Consider the following 21,215-nt stretch of genomic DNA (forward strand, 5'->3'; position numbering starts at 1 on the left):
GGATGGGAGCAAGGGCCATATTATTCATAGGAAGGGAGGGGCTGTCTGCCCCCCTATTGATTTTGTAAATTAATACAAAATACGAAACAACATTTTATATTGCTTTTAATTCTACATTTAAGAGTGTCTTAAAGAGTGTCTTTAATGTACTATATTTATCTTACATGCTCTGTTTTCTTCTGTACTGGTTATTGACCAAAATGATGATGATGATAATTTATTATTTATACCCCGCCCACCTGACTTGGTTTCCCCAGCCATTCTGGATGGCTTCCAGCACGTATAAAAGCATAATAAAACATCAAACATTAAAAACTTCCCGATACAGGGCTGCCTTCTGATGTCTTCTAAAACACAAATTCTCTTTCATTGGTTGTCCCAGTGTGTCCCATATGCAGTGTGGCTCATATCCGAACTTTTTTTTGGGGGGGGGGTCGCTGAATCTGGGGTAAGAGTCACTTCCAACGAAGGGGGTTGGGCTACTTCCTTGTCCCAGCACGCAGAGCAAAGGTATCATGAAAAATAAAAAAAACCAAACGTGCACAAAATGTGCATATGCTAATTTCTGCATATAGATACAACCTTTGGAGAAAATCCCTACAGCACGGAAGCCTGAGAGCAGACAGCACTGTGCCCTCCCTCCGTCTGCAGCCAGGGCAGCTGCAGCGCCAGAACTCCTGGACACCCCTCACATAAAAGAAGCAGAGAAGTATGTGACCACTTGGAGCTCTTTGGCGAAAAAATGGGAAATGAATGAAATACTGTAATATTAATAATGCCACCATTTTTCAAACAACCCTTCACTGTACTCTTAATCATATTAATAAAAAATTTTCTCTTGTTTTAAATTGTTGTACTTGACCTTTTAATGGAAAGGCTGGTATAAATATTGTTATAACTTGTTTTTCTTATCTATCCTCAATGTGTCAATAATAATATATTCATTATATGTCACCCATCTGACTGGGTTGCCCCAGACACTCTGGGCAGATTGCAACAAATTAAGACACAGGAAGACATAAGAAACTTCCCTATACTGGGAAGGTAATTCGGGTGGGGATCACAATTACTCAGTTTCAATATTTATAATAATAATTTATTATTTCTACCCTGCCCACCTGCTTGTGTTTCCCCAGCCACTCTGCCCAGCAAACAGAAGCAAAGACCTTGGGCTAGTCAGGAGCTCTTGGAGCTACAAAGTGCCTTCAGATGTTTGAAGGAAAGGTCCAGCAATAGAATAATAAGCTTTCCCAAAAATATTTATTTATTTAAAGCGATATTCATCCCACTCTTCAGATGAAAATAGGCTTCCAAAGCAGTTTACAGCAATCAGTAAAAATTTGCTCCCTGCCTACAGGCTTACGATCAAGGGCACAAAAGGAAAGGGGGTTGTGGGGGGAGGAGGAAAAAAGCAAACACAGGCATTAGTTTTGTCAGAAGCTCCAGAGGCCTGTGTGTGCTAGCTCTGACCAATGGAATGAATCTGAAATTCTTTGAAAAAGTACATTTTGGAAGCAGGATGAAATTATACAAAGGATAAATAAGTATTGGCATAATTCATTCAGGTAGCAGTATTCTAGATTCCCTGATCATAACATTTGGAACTTTAATCTGGGCAGAGCCCCATTTTAAAACCGTGTAAATCTGAGCAGCCCATAACCATGTAACCCAACATTTAGGAGGGCCCTTTTTTGGCATATGCTTCTGCTGTGTTAAACCAGATCATCTCCACAGGCTTTGGGCCCAATTCAAAGAGCGCCAGCAAGCGCTTCCATCCTGTCTTGGACGTAGTCATCAAGTACTCTTCGTTCTCGGGCTGCAGGAGAGTGGTGTGAGCAGCCATCACAAGAGACTGAGCAAACCTCCCACACACTAGGAGAAACAGGGCACCTCGCTCCATCTCTGTCAGCGGGATGACACTTTCATATCCTGCGAGAATGTGGCCTCCCACGCTTAGGGGATCCTTGCTTTCAATCATCATGTACATGATGAGTATTGCTACTTCAAACACGTAGTAGCCATAGCTCATGTCGCTAAAGTCCAAAATACCAGACACCCTGTACTGGGAGCGTTTAGGGGAAGTAACATCGGTATCTACTAAAATATTGTGGTCATTGAGATCTCCATGAATGATACCTGAAAGTGGAGAACAAAGAAAAACTGATATAATTCAAGTGGGGCCTGTCCAGTGAGGGGGGGGGAGTATTTGATCCCCTGCTAAATCTGCCCATTTGCCCTCTGACGAAGAAATGACCAAATACATTTTTTGAATGCTTCTGTTCAGGATTCCAGTCACTCCATATCATTATCCCGTTTCCCAGTTTTCTGTTTCCACTCCTCAACTGCCAGGCCAATGAGGAAGCTCAGTCCTCACTGGGAGGTCTTTTGGGGCTGAACTCCTTCCCCATAGAGCTTTCCCCCTAGATTACATAAGCCTAGGGCTTGCCAATCAGAAGGTCGGCAGTTCGAATCCCTGCGACGGGGTGAGCTCCCGTTGCTCGCTTCCTGCTTCTGCCAACCTAGCAGTTCAAAAGCACATCAAAGTGCAAGTAGATAAATAGGTACCACTCCGGCGGGGGAGGTAAACGGCGTTTCCGTGCGCTGCTCTGGTTTGCCAGAAGCGGCTTTGTCATGCTGGCCACATGACCCGGAAGCTGTACGCCTGCTCCCTCGGCCAGTAAAGCAAGTTGAGCTCCACAACCCCAGAGTCATCCACGACTGGACCTAACGGTCAGGGGTCCCTTTACCTTTACCTAACCCTTGGAGTTTCCCCCAAGCCTGCTGCTACCTCCCACTTGTGCATGGAACTATGGAACTCCCTCCCACAGGAGGCAGTGACGACCACCAATTTGGATGGCTTTAAAAAGAGGATTGCACAAATTCATGAACAAGAGGGCAGTCGGCAGCTAATAGCCAGGATGGCCCTATGCTCTGCCTCCACAGTTGCTGGCAACAGCAGGAGGGGAGGCGACTGCTTTTGTGTTCAAATTCTGCTTGCAGGCTTCCCACAATGGGCATCTGGTTGGCCACTGAGAATAGGATGCTGGACTAGATGGGCCACTGGCCTGATCCAGCAGGGTCTTCTAGTATAGGCCTGAACAATGGAAAGGGGGGGGGGATGATCTGTTTAGAGTAATATATGCCCTGCCTTACAGTGCAATTTGATGAATGTCTCTGCAGAAATCAGTTATCCAGAGTTCAGCAGTGCTTGTACTTTAAGGCTCACTATTTTAATCTAATTTGGGGCCTAATATACAACTGAGCACTACCATGTGACAGGGAAGTGATACCACGTGCATGAAGCACCTCTCTCCCCACCCCACCTCCCGCAGGCACATAAAAAACACTTAGCAAAATTAAAATCAAATAGTCAGAGGCACACCTAGGGGTGGTGAAACCAGCCCCCACCAGGGGCACAAGCCATGCCCCCCCCCTGCATAAATTACCTATCAGACTGTGGCATGCATTACCTATATGTGTGTGCAGACCATGCCGGTATCGCAACAACATCAACTGCAAGAGGAGCTTCCCATCCTTCTCGCACCTTCTCGTAAAGTGTTTTTTCGAGGGGGGGGGCGGGGCGGTGCTGGTACAGCTCCTTGCTAAGGGCATAATGGACTCTAGGTATGCCTCTGCAAATAACAACGGCTATATCACTGTGCAATTCTTTTAAAAGATACTTACAGGGCCGAAAGTAGCGTAGGTTTGGCACTATTTTACACCTGAACTGATCAATGGCCCATTTCACTGCGTCCAGATATTCGCTCCGGCCCAGCTCATGAATGTATTGCTCCACAAGAGGGACATTAGCCAGATTCCAGATGAAGCCACCTCGGTGGAGACTTCTCGCCAATGGATGCTGGAATTTCTTTTGGGTGGCGGGGGAAGTGGGGGACAGGAATACATTGTTTCAATTTAAAAAACAAAATTTCTGAGTGCATATGGGCAGTGTTGCTGGGATGCCTTATATCTTCTCAGACCAGTCGTTGTCCAGAGTATCAGGCACAGGTCTTACCCCTTCCAACCTGGAAATACTGCTGGGCACTGCACCCAAGACCTTCTGCATTTACACCTCCCCACCCCACCCCCCATGCGAGCATTTTCAGCTTTCTCCGTTACCCAAACATTGGAGCCAAATATCTCACATTGCCTAATGGTTACGGATTGTCACCAGCAGACACACATAAAAGCAATATAAAGTCAACAAAAAATATTTAGTCCACCCAAATCCCAGGTTGACCCCCCCCTGGCACCCAAACTGCTGGCATTCTGAACAGCTCTAGGCCCCACAATCATTTCCCACCATGACCCTGGCTCACTCCATGGCATTGCTGGAAATTAAAATAGCAGCTAGTCTTGGTTATGTGGTGCTTAGTTACTAGGCTCACCTAAACCTAAGGCATACTCCAAAATCTCACCTCTGTGAGTGTTTTGTCCATCCTGGCTGCCATCTGCCCAAGTTCATACAGAAGAGGAGGACCCGTGCGGATCGTGGCCACCGTTTTGCCTGGGAGGTAGCTCAACAGCCGCACTATGTATTCTCTTTTGGCAGAGCCGGTACCTAAGAAGCAAAGAGATTTCATTTTATTCCAGCAAGATTCACATACAGAAGAGCTCAAAGTTGTTTACACAAAAGGAATCATAGAATCCTAGAGTTGGAAGAGACCCCAAGGGCCATCCAGTCCAACCCCCTGCCAAGCAGGAAACACCATCAAAGCATTCCTGACAGATGGCTGTCAAGCCTCTGCTTAAAGACCTCCAAAGAAGGAGACTCCACCACACTCCTTGGCAGCAAATTCCACTGTCGAACAGCTCTCACTGTCAGGAAGTTCTTCCTAATGTTTAGGTGGAATCTTCTTTCTTGTAGTTTGAATCCATTGCTCCGTGTCCACTTCTCTGGAGCAGCAGAAAACAACCTTTCACCCTCCTCTATATGACATCCTTTGATATATTTGAACATGGCTATCATATCACCCCTTAACCTTCTCTTCTCCAGGCTAAACATACCCAGCTCCCTAAGCCGTTCCTCATAAGGCATTGTTTCCAGGCCTTTGACCATTTTGGTTGCCCTCTTCTGGACACATTCCAGCTTGTCAGTATCCTTCTTGAACTGTGGTGCCCAGAACTGGACACAGTATTCCAGGTGAGGTCTGACCAGAGCGGAATACAGTGGTACTATTACTTCCCTTGATCTAGATGCTATACTCCTATTGATGCAGCCCAGAATTGCATTGGCTTTTTTAGCTGCTGCATATCACAGCAATAAAAAAAACTGACTTTAAAAACAGTAGTAAAATTATCAAAATATAAATAACATAGTTTCAAAAATAAATGCAATACAATCACATTCCTATTTTCCAGGGACAGTCCTGGGTTTACAGAAGCCACCCAGTTTCTGATCTGATCCAGGAATGTCCTGCTTTTTGTTAGGACGTCCCTATTTTCATCAGAGAAATGTTGACGCTAAGAAGATAAGTAGCTGTACAACCTTTAGAAGACATCTGAAGGCAGCCCTCTATGGGGAGATTTTATAATTATGTTTTTATACATGTTGGAAGCTTCTCAGAGCGTCTGGAGCATAGCTGTCAACTTTTCCCTTTTCTTGTGAGGAATCCTATTCGGAATAAGGGAATTTCCCTTAAAAAAAGGAAAAAGTTGACATCTATGGTCTGGAGCAACTCAGCCAGATGGGCAAGGTATAATTGTTGTTGTTGTTGTTGTTGTTGTTGTTGTTGTTGTTGTTGTTGTTGAATAAAGGTAAAGGGACCCCTGACCATTAGGTCCAGTTGCGGACGACTCTGGGGTCGAGGTGCTCATCTCGCTCTATAGGCCGAGGGAGCCGGCGTAGAGTTCCCGGGTCATGTGGCCAGCATGACAAAGCCACTTCTGGTGAACCAGAGCAGCACACGGAAACGCCGTTTACCTTCCCGCTGGAGCGGTACCTATTTATCAACTTGCACTTTGACGTGCTTTTGAATTGCTAGGTTGGCAGGAGCAGGAACTGAGCAACGTCGCAGGGATTTGAACTGCCAACCTTCTGATCGGCAAGCCCTAGGCTCTGTGGTTTAACCCACAGCGCCACCCGCGTCCCTTTGTTGTTGAATAGGACACCCCATTTTCATCAGAGAAATGTTGGAGGGTATGGGATCACAAGCAGGGAGACTGCAGTTGCCCTCCTGTTATGCTTGTGAACTGCTCAAAGGCAGCTGGTCTCCCGCTGAACTAGATGGGAACTTCTTTCCGTGCAGCCCCACAAGCTGCAGGGGGAAGAGAGAGGCCCAGGCTCCCAGGCCAGAAGAAGCTGTCACCAGCAGAATAGCAATGTTGGATGCATCTTCAACCCCCTCACCTACAGATTCCAGAAACATTATTCCGCCCTCTTTTGTGGAATGAGGAGTTTGCACGGGAAAGCCCTCGCCATTCAGGAATATCATGACCCGGGTCTGCACCTCGATGAGTTCAGTGTTCTGGCTGTCTTCACAATTGATTATTTTGAGGACAAAATTCTGGGCACTCTCTGCTTTCCCTTCGAGTGCAGCAGCAGCAGCAGTAGTACAGACATAGAAATTCTGGTCATCATAGCTTGGCAACGGTTTGAGCTCCGACACAGTTAATCCGAATATCTTTTGGACCAATTCAGTGGCTTGCTCTTTGCTGAATGCTGGCTTCGAAAGAAGCTGTTGCTTATTTTCAGCCGACATTGTGCATCTGTAAGGGGACAATCAATAATAACAAAGAACAGAACATTTAGATTGAGTTTTGCAGGTAAACTACTGTGCATGCAATGCCTTAAATCAGAATTCTGGATGTAGTTCATAGCTGTCAACTTTTCCATTTTCTCGCAAGGAATCCTATTCAGAATAAGGGAATTTCCCTTAAAAAAAGGAAAATGTTGACAGCTATGATATAGTCCTCTAGGAGTTTGTCAGCTGAATGACAAAAGTGGGCAGCAAACGAGTTTAATTATTTTCTTCTCAGGGAGATCCTATTTTGATAACAGGTCCCACTGTTGAAAATTCTACTGCAAAACTCTCCAAGAATACAGAGACCCTTGGACTCTGTTAAACAAAGTGAGAAGCTTGCGACCTTTGTACATTAAAAAAAAAAAAAAAAACTTACATGTAACAAAAGCGAGGTACAACAATCCTTCTTCACGCTGCCCATAACTTATGGAATTTGCAGCAATGGTGACTGGGGGCGGTGGAATGATGGCTGGGGGTGGTGGAACAGACAAATTTATTTCAGGGCATTAAAAGGTGGCTCAAGTCCCACCACTGGATCAGGGATTCTCACCCGGGGGGGGGGGGTGAAGTCATACCGCTGTGTGAACAGTACCCAAATGACCTCTCCAGGGCACAATCCTTGTCCATGTGCATGGAGGTCCTGGGTTGCCCAGACAAGATCCCCTGTTGGCCTCACTGATGGGGTCCCAGAGCACCAGCTTGGCTGCAGCAGGTGTTGCCGGAAAGAGGCATACAGGAGACATCCAACCGTCTTAGGGACTCTGCTCCAGATTTGTGTAGGATTTACTCCTTAGCCTTTTCTTCTCCTGAAGATGTCCCTCAAAGCGTCAGAGTTTTCCTTCTCCTAGGTGGACTCCCTTGAGCCCCATCTGCCCCTCACTTCCCTCTACAGCGCAGACAGAAATTGCCTTCTTGACTGTTGGACCCACTCTGGGTCTCGTCTGCTCAATCTGCCAGACTCTGTCTTTGCATGCCGAGGATGTACCTGAGAATGTGGCCACTGTCACCTGCTGATAGCTTCTAGGAACCACAGGGGAGAGTTGAGTGCAGGGTGGGGTATGAAAGGTAGACAAACTATCCTAGAAGGAGCACAACGTGTCCCCCACCAGAGGTACTACCCCATACACCACAGAGATCATTCACACGCACAAATAAGTACTTGATAGCACAAACATGGCCACCTCATGAGAAGAGAAGACTCCCTGGAAAAGACCCTGATGTTGAGAAAGATGGAGGGCACAAGGAGAAGGGGACAACAGAGGACGAGATGGTTGGACAGTGTTCTCGCAGCGACTGGCATGAGTCTGACCAAACTGCAGGAGACAGTGGAAGACAGGGGTGCCTGGCGTGCTCTGGTCCATGGGGTCACGAAGAGTCGGACACGACTGAACGACTGAACAACAACAAGCACAAACAATCTGGCATTGGTAATCCAATTCACACACGAAGCATAATCAAATTCACTGTGCTATTTCAATTCACAAGTATTTTCCCAATGAAAGTTCTCTTACCAAGACAACCAGAACAAAACAAAAATTCCTTCCAGTAGCACCTTATGGAGACCAACTAAGTTTGCTCTTGGTATGAGCTTTCGTGTGCATGCACACGATTCAGATACACGGATTGGAAGCTCATACCAAGAACAAACTTAGTTGGTCTCTAAGGTGCTACTGGAAGGAATTTTATTTATTTTTTATTTTGTTTTGACTATGGCAGACCAACAGGGCTACCTACCTGTAACAAGACAACCAGGAATGCTTTCCTTCTTTCTTGCTTCTTTTTTTAGCAAGCAGGCTGCGCGCTGAACAGACGGCTGAGAAATGCTATATCCACCCTAAGTTTTTGAGCGTGGCGCACAAGCACGCCAAAGCCCAGCAGGAGACGCTGGAGATCCTCCCGGGAAAGGCTCTGCGTGGTTGAAGCTGCGCGTTGTCTGCCGCGAACGGAGCCCAGGTTTCGCTCCTGCGGAAGTTCTCTGCCGCGGGCTCCTCCCTGCGCCTCTCGGAGCGTGAAAGGCAAAGCTCTTTTTTAACTGCCTGGGAAGCTTCCGATTGGTTGTAAACAAGCAGCCTCCCCCTCCCCCGCATCATTTATTTCCACCCTGTGTGTGCCCGCCCCGCCCACTCTGAAAGTAAAAGTATGGCCGTGTTTTCAGTTAGGGCAGGGCAACTCACAAAGACACGAAGATTTCAACTTGCCACATTGTGTATTTTTCTCCCCGACCCCTTTCTTTTGCAGGGGGTGGGGATTTTTGCTTAACAACCTGCCTGAGGAGGCACCAGCAGTTGAACATGAAAGATTTGCCAGCTAATTAGCAGGCAAAATGCCACCAGCCTGTTAGGATTCTTGGGTTTCAATTGTTCCTTCTGTCATTGGTCCTGCAAGTGCTCCCGTTTGTGCCACAGTTACAAGACTTATTAAAACTTGCAAATGGGATAGCCGGCAGCAAAAGTAACCGAGAGCCTTGTGGCATCTTCCGTACCATGAGGATCCTAATTAATGATAATTAACTTCCAAGCACTATATAAATGTTACACATTATCCTTAAAAGGACCTGGAGAGCTAGTCACTATTATTATTGGGAAACGGGCAGAGATCAAGCTTGGGAGCTCTCAGCACAGGTGACATTCAAACTGCTAGTACAGTCAATTAACCACTATGTTACCTCATTTTGTTTATTATGGTATATGCTTTTGTGGATCTCATCAGATTTCTCACAAGGGAGCTGGTCCTGAAGGAAGAACCGTGAGGGGAGAGACTCCATCAGGCATGGCCTCCTTCCACCTGCCTTGCCCCACCCTCCAGTCTCTGCGTCTCAGTTTATATTGTATTATTTTATGTACTGTGCCTTGGCCTTTTATTGATTATAGTTTAGAAATTATTTATTGTAACTGTTGAGTGGATTTCTGTTTAACTTTTATATGTTATTATTATTTAATACCATTTAAGGGACCCAGGTGGCGCTGTGGGTTAAACCACAGAGTCTAGGGCTTGCCGATCAGAAGGTCGGCGGTTCGAATCCCTGCGACGGGGTGAGCTCCTGTTGTTCGGTCCCAGCTCCTGCCCACCTAGCAGTTCGAAAGCACATCAAAGTGCAAGTAGATAAATAGGGACCGCTCCGGCGGGAAGGTAAACGGCGTTTCCGTGCGCTGCTCTGGTTCGCCAGAAAGCGGCTTTGTCATGCTGGCCACATGACCCGGAAGCTGTCTGCGGACAAACGCCGGCTCCCTTGGCCTATAGAGCGAGATGAGCGCCGCAACCCCAGAGTCGGACACGACTGGACCTGATGGTCAGGGGTCCCTTTACCTTTACCTAATGATTGTTGAATGTTACTTTTTAATGTAGGTTGCCTATTTTAAAGTTATGATTTATTATCACATTTTTGTATTTCATTAGATTGTTATAAGATGTACATTTTTTGTTTCTTCAGCTTGTAAACCGCCTTGAGTATCATAAGATAGAAAGACGGTATACAAATTATAAATGATGGTGATGATGATGATTCACAGACAGAGTTTTAAGTAGATAGGTGTATGCAGGGTGGATAAAAATCAATGAAACCCCCAAACTGGATTTTTAAAATTTTAATCCGATTTTTAAAAAAATTTAATCAGTTTTTAAAAAATTTAAATTGGATTTTTAAAATAAAATGCATTTGGAGGGGAAAAATCTTTCTACAGATAGTTTTTTGCGTGTTCAGACCCAGAGACCTCCCCCCTAAATAAACACACATTTGACTGAAATTTTAGTTTTGGTTTTTGGCAGAATTTAGGCTACAACTTTATTGATTACAGAAAAGTGAGTGGTTGCATAGGCTCTGGTTCGACTAGCTCCCTGCACCCTTGCAGGTAGCGCTGACCCAGAGCTCTATCATAGGTCAGCTAAGGGTGAACACCTGAGGTAGGTGAAAAGCCCAGGGACAGACTCTGTTCATTCTCCAGATGCTCCCCTGGACTCAGGCACAGGCACAACCCCTTCTCGGGGGTTGACCAAACCAAGTTGAGTCCCTGGATTCCTTTAACGGAAGACCCTTCACATAGGGATGGTGAGACCGTTCTCCCATCCCTATCACCTGAACCAGTGCCTATCCACCACACGAGCACCTGCGCTCACTGCCAACCACTCACACCTGTAACCAGCAGTGAAGACCTTTCAGAACTGTGCCTAGAAATTGCGGGCAAATGGGAAAAAATTGTGGGTCACAGTGAGAATAAGCCCTGAGACACTGGGGAGGCATACAACAGCAGTAGGCTATTGCCTACATTCTGGACTTCCCAGAGCCAGAATGCATGTCCAGATGGGCCTTTGGTCAGATTCTGCAAGGCCCTTTGTAGGAAAGCCAAATTTCGGAGGGTCTTCCTTTAGGATGTTGACAAGGCCACGATCGACAGCACCAATGCAGGCCGTAAGTGAGTTCCATTTACTTGAGGTTGGGGTGGCCTTCCACAAGGGTGTAGCCTGTTGGCAGCTGCCCCAAGCTGTGGAGGCTCAGGCTGGTCCAGCCGCAATCCACCAGCATCTGGTTGCGGTGCGGGTAGTGGCCAATCACCCTGGTCAAGTCCTGGATGGCGATGTCCTCCAGCTGGCAGGAGCTGATCGTCATCTGCTGGGCGTCTGGAAGGGAGGGAGGGAGGGTGGGACCCGGGAAGTTTCTCACATAAACAAATTCAAATAAAATCGTTCCAGGCGCCAACATCAGAATTATGGAAAATCCACACTGCGCTCCCAACAAGTAATTATTGGTGGAAGTGGTGATGAAGAAAAAGTGAGGAGTGGGGCTGAAAGCTGAGAATTAAAATGGACCAAGTATTGCAAATACTTACAAGGCAGTGGGTGGTATATGTTAGGCCAATACTGACCATTGTTTCTCTTCAGCCACACACAAACAGTTCTGTAAAAGAAAGGGAGGAAGCATCTTTAGCATTTCCCCAAAACTGATAGGGTTTCTCATTCAAAAAATGGACACAAGTGCTAACTGAGGATTTGGCTAACTACAGGTGAAACTCGAAAAATTAGAATATCATGGAAAGGTTCGTTTCTTTCAGTAATTCAACTTAAAACATGAAACTAATATATGAGATAGACTTATGACATGCACAGAGAGATATGTCAAGCCTTTATTTGTTATAATTGTGATGGTTATGGCGTACAGCTGATGAGAACCCCAAATTAACAATCTCAACTTTGGGGTTTTCATCAGCTGTACGCCATAATCATCACAATTATAACAAACAAAGGCTTGACATATCTCGCTTTGAATGTCATGAGTCTATCTCATATATTAAACTCCAGTAGCTAATGAAAACAATTGCTTACATAAATGGACTTTTCCACAATATTCTAATTTTTCAAGTTTCACCTGTAGACTTTGGTATGAGTTTTCGTGTGCATGCACACTTCTTCAGATACACTGAAACAGAAGTCACCAGATTCTGTTTCAGTGTATCTGAAGAAGTGTGCATGCACACGAAAGCTCATACCAAGAACAAACTCAGTTGGTCTCTAAGGTGCTACTGGAAAGAATTTTCTATTTTGTTTCGACTATGGCAGACCAACACGGCTACCCACCTGTAACTGTAGACTTTGGAAGACTTGCCAGTCATTAACAAATATGGAAAATATGTTTAGCCATACTTCAAAAAACAGTGTAAGTTGTATAGCAAATGCACACATATAAAGCCAGTCAAAAATGCCAGTGTGTTGAAACCTACAGAAGTCACTTAAAACAATGATGTCGCACCCACCAAAAGGCCTTTTAACAAGCGTTTGGTTGAGACAAACTTTTTTGCCGTTCCTCAATATACACTTTAACTCCAGCAGTGTCCTTCCATTCAGAAGGTGGGGCAAAGCTTGCCCTCAGTGTCAGAGGCCACTTTCAGAACCCCAGGATGAAAACCCCAGGTGTCAACCCTAAATGCTTGCACATGAGAAGAAGTGGGGCCTCGGTCCTGTATACCTGAAGGAGCGTCTCCACCCCCATCGTTCAGCCCGGACACTGAGATCCAGCGCCGAGGGCCTTCTGTCGGTTCCCTCACTGCGAGAAGCAAAGCTACAGGGAACCAGGCAGAGGGCCTTCTCGGTAGTGGCGCCCGCCCTGTGGAACGCCCTCCCATCAGAAGTCAAGGGAATAAACAAGTACCTGACATTCAGAAAATACCTGAAGGCAGCCCTGTTTAGGGAAGTTTTTAAACTGTGATATTTTAAATGTATTTTAATGTTTGGTGGAAGCCGCCCAGAGTGGCTGGGGAGACCCAGCCAGATGGGCAGGGTACAAATAAATTGTTGTTGTTGTTGTTGTAACAGAAAGTCTGCATTTTGCTCAGTAATTCAGCTGTAAACCAATTATGAATAAAAGGAAGAACGGGGGACTCAAGCTGATCTGGAGCAGCACGAGTGCAAAGCTCAGGTCAGTGTATATAGCACTTCAGCTCTGTGTTTAAAACAAGAAACAAGGACATGGGGAACGACTTCTCTTTGCCCATCAAAGCACTTCGCATATTCACACTGTGATTTACACAAATATTTGTTTAATGAAGTATTGCAGTAGCAGTTAATATTTGTTGCTCTCCAAGAGGGCGGAGGAAGCAAGGATGAAAACCAACCCCTCAGACAATGTGAGTGAACCTTTTGCCTCTAACAACCTCCATTGACAAGGACAGAAACTGAAAACTCTGAAACCCATGGCAGTTTTCTTAGGTAAAGTGACCCCTGACCGGGGGGGGGGGGGGGCTTCCACAGGGAGGGCGCAGCCACTGAGGAGGGCCTCTGTCTGATTCCATGTAAACTCACTTCTTGTAGTGAGGGAACCGCCAGAAGGTCCTCAGAGCTGGACCTCAACATCCGGACTGAACCACGCGAGTGGAGACGCTCCTTCAGGTATACTGGGCCGAGGCCGTTCAGGGCTTTAAAGGTCAGCACCAACACTTTGAATTGTGCTTGGCAACATACTGGGAGCCTTTAGGACTGGTGCTATATGGTCCTGGCGGCCACTCCCAGTCGCCCGTCCAGCTGCCGCATTCTGGATTAGTTGCAGTTTCCGAGTCACCTTCAAAGGTAGCCCCACGTAGATCGCAGGACAGTGGTCCAAGGGCAAGATAACGCTTGTGATCCTAAGAGCTGTGCTTCCATCTTCCACTTCTAAGTGGTGAATGCAGACTATGACAAGCTGAAAAAGGAGCGCCCAGATTTCTGAAATGTTCTCCCTCTACAAGACGAAGTAGGTCTTCCAGAAGCCACCCGCACGACTCATACACTTAGATCATCCAGGAAATCTTAAAACTGATTGCACAATGAGCTTAAATCAGGCATGCCTAATCCAGCCCCCTGTGGCAGTTTATTTCCTGGGGTAAAAATCCTTTAAAAAATTCAACAACTTCAATCCTAAAAAGAGGTTAACTTCGGTCGGCCCTCACAGCCCTTCACTTCATCAAATCTGGCCCTCTTTGAAAAAAGTTTGGACGCCACTGAAGGGTTAAAGTCAAAGAGTTCAAGAGAAGCAGAGAAGGGAGTGCTGGATGTCAGCTGTTTCACTCTCTCCAGTGCTGCAGAGTGTGTGTGACTACTGGATCACATGCTCTGTGTGTTGACATCCCATTCTTTGGAGGCATGGAAACGCCTCTTCCCTCTTCTGTGTTCTGTTCTGTTGTTCTCTCTCAGAGGACCCCCCATGCCGCTTCTGTTGGAAAAGGGGTGTGGTTTAAGTAGCCCAATCGCCCCGCCCCTTCCCATTGTGCCTTGCCCCTTTCCCTGCAAGGGTTCAGGTGAGTGCAAAATGCCTTGGGGCGCAGCAAGCTGGGGGGAGGATGCAATGCCAGTGGGATGATGGAGGGGGAGATAGCAGGCAGGGAAGCTGCTGGGAAGGTGTGGGACGGAGAGAGACACCCCCCCCCCCAAAAAAAAAGATGAAGGGAGGTGGGTGTGCAGTTGAGGTCCCTCTCCCCCCCATTTTGAGTATTCCAAATAGCAATATGGATACTATAAACACATGCAGTAGTACAAACGTTTCCTAAATTTCAGTCGAGTTTCCTGCATTCCAGGGGGTTGGGCAACCTATTTCTTAATAGGTTTAATTGGGTTTGGTGCTTTCTCTCTGCATGTCATTCCTTGAACACCTTCCTGTGCAAAGATAAGGCTTGCTTTCATGGCTCTGTTCATTTGTGCATTTGACTAGTGTTGTGTGGAGGGAAATGCAGGACCTGGGCTGGAAAATGTCCCCCTCCTGCCCTCCTGGGTTTGAAATTCTAGAATAAGAAACTGCCTTATTCCTCTGAGCTCCTATGTCTGTTTCTGACATCACAAGAGACCATACATAGACAGGGATAGGAAACTTGGCCTCCGCCGGGGGGGGGGGGCATTTATTAATAAAGAAATGATGACTGAGTAGCCCCCCCCCCATTGTGACATGTGTGGGATATGGGCTCCATGGAACATTCGGAAACCCTCCTTAGCACCCACCAAGGCCCTCTCACACTCCTATTTTAAAAAAAGTTTTCCCAAAATCTGTTGGTTTTACACTGCTGAATACCGTTTGTTTTGGCAGTTAAGGGATTGGTATTATTCATTTATTTTGCCCTTTGTGAGGCATAAATAAACTGGTTCCTTTGACTTAAGGTCCCTGGGTCCTTTTAAATAAAGTGATCTGGACAAAATGGGTGAATTGGGAAACCTTATTATACACACTTGCAAGTGGGGTAACCCCAGATCAGGCACATCTTCATCAAGAAAAACAAATCTTATAAAATCCCTTGTCCAGCCTCAAGTCCTTCCTTCCAGACCACAAGAAGGGGCGTGTCAGTTTACAGAAGTATTGCGTCCGCCTCATTAACATTTACCATTCCACTTCCCATGTTAATCATAATACAATACAATACAATACAATACAATACAATACAATACAATACAATACAATGCATCCTTTATTGGCATTTCAAGTGCAGACATTTCAAATTTGGCATCAGATACAAAGTCTTTCTTCTTCCTGTTTCCGGTTTCAGAGAGATTCGAATGGGGAAATCCTTTCGATTCCTCAATAATAAGAGGCAGTGGGGTGAGGGAGGCCAGGGCCACATCCACACCATTTCAAGTGCTATGATGCCGCTTTATACACTCATGACTGCTTCCCCCAAAGAATCTGGGAGCTATAGTTTGAAAAGGGTGCCGAGAATTGTTAGGAGCCCCCCTGTTCCCCTCCCAGAGTTCCCTCCCAATTATGGAATATTACTCCTAACCCTAACCCTAACCCTAGGATAACAATGTCTCTTAAAACATATCCTTGGAAATTGAGTGTAGCTCATAAAACTTGCTTCACTGTTCACCAAATCCAAAATGGTTTTCCCCTGGCTCTCTTTGAATATGTTGCTTTAAATTACCAAATGTATGATTCTCTTGTTGGGAAACTCAGGTGAGATACACACAGAGTGGAAGTTGCTCCCAATACCAGTCACCATACAGAAGCAGCTTAAGGTCCAAATAGTTTACTGGGTTGGACCTGGCAGACCTGGGTTCAGATTGCGTCACGGGGAGACCCTGGGCCAATCACTGCGTCTCAGCCTAGCCTACCTCGCAGGGTGACTCTTGTGGATTGAAGTTGTGACTAATTGCTACGCAGTAGGCAAAACCAAATGGCCACAGCCAATCAGCCAAATGGGAAAATTCCTACCAGGCCCCTGCCACAAAGCAGACGACCCCATGACAGGCATAGCAAGGTCAAAGCGCACACCTACAAAACGGGGGGTGGGAGATCCGGTGCACGCAGCAAAGAGGGGCTGGTGCTGCGAGCACCCAGAATATATAACCCCTGAGCTGTCTATCAAAATTTGCAACATGCAATTCTCCCCAACAACCCCAAAAGTCCCTATCAGCATCCTTGGCTAGCTAATTAAGTCCCGCCCCACAACTCCAGCAGGGTGTCTTGCTAGGCCCCAACCGCAACACGTGCTCTATAGGAGGGAGAACACGTTTTTTCGGCACACTCAAACACATTTCAAACACGTTCAAAGGTTTTAATAAAAAAATAATCTTTATTAAATAATTTTTCAACTGAAATGGTCGTATGATCTCAAAATGTTGGGCAAAAGATTCCTGCAAGGGGTTGGACTCAAAGACCCTCGTGGTCCCTTCTAACTCTCCAATTCCATGATTCTGCGATCTAAGTGCATCGCTTTCAAGTGAAATCATTCTCGGCACACTCAAACACATTTCAAACACGCTCAAAGGTTTTAATAAAAAAATAATCTTTATTAAATCATTTTTCAACTGAAATGGTCGTATGATCTCATCAATCAAGCGTTCAAAACCACCCAAAATGGCATGAGATACAAAGTCCTTCTTCTTCATGTTCCTGAGAGATTTGAATGGGGAAATCCTTTCCATTCCTGAATAATAAGGGGCAGTGGGGTGAGGGAGGCCGGGGGGGGCCACATCCACACCGTTTAAACCCCTATGAAGCTGCTTTAAACATTCATGACTTCTAACCCCAAAGAATCTGGGAGCTATAGTTTGAAAAGGGTGCTGAGAGCTGTTAGGAGACCCCCTTGTTCCCCTCCCAGAGCTACAATTCCCAGAGTTCCTAACCCTAACCCAGACCTTTAACCTATAACCAGAGCTACAATTCCCAGAGTTCCCTGGCAAGAAGGGAACCCTACCCCAACCCCTACCTCTACCCTACCCCCTTAACCAGAACTACAATTCCCAGAGTTCCCAGGCAAGAGGGGAACCGTACCTCTACCCCTACCCCCTTAACCAGAACTACAATTCCCAGAGTTCCCTGGCAAGAAGGGAACCCTAAGCCTAATCCTAACACTAACCCTTAAACAAAACTACAATTCCCCGAGTTCCCTGGCAAGAAGGGAACCCTACATCTAACTCTAATCCTAAGACTAACCCTTAACCCTTAACCTAAAAACTACAGTTCCCAGAGTTCCCTGGCAAGAAGGGAACCCTAACACTAACTCTAATTCTAACACTAACCCTTAACCTAAACTACAGTTCCCAGAGTTCCCTGGAAAAAGGGAACCCTACCCCATACCCCATACCCCTACCCACTACCCACTACCCCATCCCTACCCCCTACCACTAACGCTAGCCCTAGCCTAGCCCTAACCCTCGTAACAAGTCTCAGTCCCCTGAACAACCTACAGTTCCCAGAGACCCCTAGGGGAAGCCATTCCTGTTTAAAGCGTCTTCATAGTACTTCCAATGGACGGTGCGCCTAATGTGGCCTAATGTTCCCTCCCTCTTTTTCTTCTTCTTCTCTCCCCGCTGCCCCATCACTTGAAATGCAGCAGATGTCCGCCTGCAGTCTCCCTTCAAGGCTCCTTCTCGGCTCTGGCCACGGCCTTGTCCATTGCTCACTGCCAGTATTTCGCGTTCATTTCTCCGATGGAAACAGGGACGTCCTGCGGTTTTCTTCGTGACTTTGAAGGCTGGATTCAGGGAAAACCTCACTGGATCGACATCCCTGTAAAGCAAAGAGCAAAGGCCTACAGGTCAGTGGGATGGCCACCACCCGACAGCATCCCCCCAGGCTCCTCCTCTGTTTGGCTGCCTGTTAACAAACAAGGCTTCCAAACCAGTTTCCATCCATCTTGACCCGCGTATCCACTAGCCTGAATGCCAACTCTTCTGACAACCCCACCAGCTGCAGCCTCGCCAGCCCCATTGCCAGACATCAACTAGCTTCAGAGCTGAATATCACCCGCCTTCAAGAAGCGATCCCACCAGCAAGTAAACTTTGTACTTGCCTCCTTCTCCTTGCTCCACAGCATCCCAGCACCGGGCAATTGCCTCCTTCCGCTTGCCAGCTTGGCACCACAGGGCAGGAGGCCGCCAGGGCTGAGTGCCACCGAGCTGCCCATGTCTCTCTGGGGAGGGCAACTGCCGAGGCTTGCCCCTTGGCCCACATTTATACTGCTCAGCTGCCAAATGTGTTTTGTGAAATCACATTCAACCCACTGACAATGGCAGCAGCTGGGGAGGCATCACCATCACCCCCCTCAGTCCTCACAATGGGGTGCCCAGCTCAGCAGCCAAAACACCCCCCCCCCCAATGTTGTGCCAATATCTGTGAAGGCCACACCGGAAACCCAAGGGGGCAGGAGGGGGACCTTTTTCAGCCCTATGGTTGCATTTCCCTCCACAAAACACAAGTCAATAATAAGAGGCAGTGGGGTGAGGGAGGCCAGGGCCACATCCACACCATTTCAAGTGCTATGATGCCGCTTTATACACTCATGGCTGCTTCCCCCAAAGAATCTGGGCGCTGTAGTTTGAAAAGGGTGGCAAAAATTGTTAGGAGGCCCCCCTGTTCCCCTCCCAGAGTTCCCTCCCAATTATGGAATAGCGATACCAGGGTTCCCATTAAAGGGGTATTGGGGGGAGGCATTGACCATTGCTCTCCCCCTCCAGCGATGGCGAACGGGGTGTGTGTGTGCTCTCTGCTTGAACATATGTTCTCCAGAGCCAGCCCAATCCCCGCACATTCTGGATAACCCTGAAGTTTCCCAGATCCCCGGCTGGGGGCTGGGAAGGATAAACGCCCAATGCCTGAGCCAAGGTCTCCCTACATCTGAATCTTAATAAAGTTGTGGCCAATTTTAATCCCATAGCACGTTGCCTTGTGTCATTATTCCACTCAGGGGTCGCCTGGGGTTTGGCGGACTCCGCCTGTCCACGCAAAATCCATTTATGTAGTGCAATGATAGATAAATTGAAATGTATTAAAACAACTTTGGGTTGGATGGGAAAGAGATACTTTTACTATGAAGGAGCGTCTCCACCCCCATCATTCAGCCCGGACACTGAGATCCAGCGCCGAGGGCCTTCTGGCGGTTCCCTCACTGCGAGAAGCAAAGCTACAGGGAACCAGGCAGAGGGCCTTGTCGGTAGTGGCGCCCGCCCTGTGGAATGCCCTCCCATCACAGGCCAAGGAAATAAACCACTACCTGACATTCAGAAAATACCTGAAGGCAGCCCTTTTTAGGGAAGTTTGTAATGTGTGATATTTTTGTATTTGATTTCTGTTGGAAGCCGCCCAGAGTGGCTGGGGAAATCCAGCCAGATGGGTGGGGTACAAATAATAAATATTATTATTATTATTATTATTATTATTATTATTATTATTATTATTACAAGAGCAGGTGTGCAGACTGAAATGAGTGCCTTATTTTCTAAATCTTTTACAGCAGCTGTCTCCTTTGACCAACACTTCTCAGACTGTCTTAATGCAGGCCACTCAACCACTGCTCAAAGTGGGTGGGTGGGGGAAGCTATGGAGAAAGCCAAGTCAGTCAATTGTTTCCATTACCTGCTTGCCGCCATATATTATATTATAATTCATAAAATGTAATAACTTGAGGACAGTGAAGTCTCTTTCTGATTTCTTCAAATCACAAGGCATAAATTAGAAAATAATATGACAATAAAATCATGTTAAAGTTGGAGATCCAGTCGAGGTCAGGGCATCCCATGCCAAAACACCAGCACTAACCTGGTCCTCCATTAACCCACCGAAACAAGGAAGGAAGCATAACCAGTGAGAACTACAGACTCAAGACTTCAACGGAAACAAATCATTTGGTTTATTGGGATTCAAAGTTGAACGGTATGATGACAATCATGACGCCAGAGTCAGAAACTCTTTATAAGGTGGCTGTTGCCACAAAGACCACTGTCCCTTAGGTTGATCCCATATATATCTATGCTGCTACGTTACATTGAGTTCCTGCTTGGAACTCAATAGTTCTCTTGATGATTTTCTTGGGGTCTCAAATACACTTGTGCCAAAACTCAAAAAGTTATTCAATCCCTCAAGTGTAGAGACATCGCACAGAACTACGCTTCACAAGATGGTGGTATGGGTAAAATGGGCAGGAAGGAGAGAACTATGACAAATGCCTCTCAGAGCTACTTGGTCGAAATTGGATTTAAAACATTGAATTATAAAAGTTCTGGCTTGATATTAAAGGGCAGCTCGAGGCTGACTAACACGCCACATACATTTAAATTGCATAGGTTCCCCCTCTACCTAAAGCCTGGGAACTGTAGTTTGCTAGGGGTGCTGGGAATTGTAGTTCTGTGAGGGTGGAGGCCCTTAGATGTACCGTGTGTAGCAGCTTAAGTTGCTACTGTCTTGACTCAGTGGGGCTTCTGAGTAGACCTGCTAAATATTTATTAAATAGGCGACTCTATTCACATTGCAACGTAAGTAAATCAAGCGCCTCACTGACCGAGGAATCACTGTGACGTAAACACAACTCGTGGCCCGCTTCTTGCGGCGGATGGATTGGATAGGTGGCTCGCCAATCACACTTTTAAAGGCGGTACAGAGAGCCCGCTCGCTTTTTGGATTGGCGGCGAAGGCTTCCCCTGGTGTTTGGTTGGCCGAAGCCGCACGTGTGTGCTGGGGGCAACGTCGCGCATGCGTCGCTCTGGCCGGCAGCAGCGGTTCCCTCTTTTTCTTTTGTGATGTGTCTT

At 46.7% G+C, this 21,215-nt stretch overlaps 1 protein-coding gene across 1 annotated transcript; it reads right to left on the reverse strand.

Annotated features, from left to right (window-relative positions):
• Positions 1 to 1,248: 1,248 nt before the first annotated feature.
• On the reverse strand, positions 1,249 to 8,699 carry HYKK (hydroxylysine kinase). The gene is made up of 5 exons (XM_033160955.1): positions 8,478 to 8,699; positions 6,350 to 6,708; positions 4,419 to 4,561; positions 3,685 to 3,868; positions 1,249 to 2,136 (listed from the first exon to the last, which is right to left on the reverse strand). The coding sequence occupies exons 2-5, from the start codon at positions 6,699 to 6,701 to the stop codon at positions 1,676 to 1,678; spliced, it is 1,140 nt and encodes a 379-aa protein (XP_033016846.1). The 5' UTR covers positions 6,702 to 6,708; positions 8,478 to 8,699; the 3' UTR covers positions 1,249 to 1,675.
• Positions 8,700 to 21,215: the final 12,516 nt, after the last annotated feature.

The sequence above is a fragment of the Lacerta agilis genome, chromosome 9 (assembly GCF_009819535.1).
Source record: "Lacerta agilis isolate rLacAgi1 chromosome 9, rLacAgi1.pri, whole genome shotgun sequence".
In the NCBI taxonomy this organism is placed as follows: Eukaryota; Metazoa; Chordata; class Lepidosauria; order Squamata; family Lacertidae; genus Lacerta; species Lacerta agilis.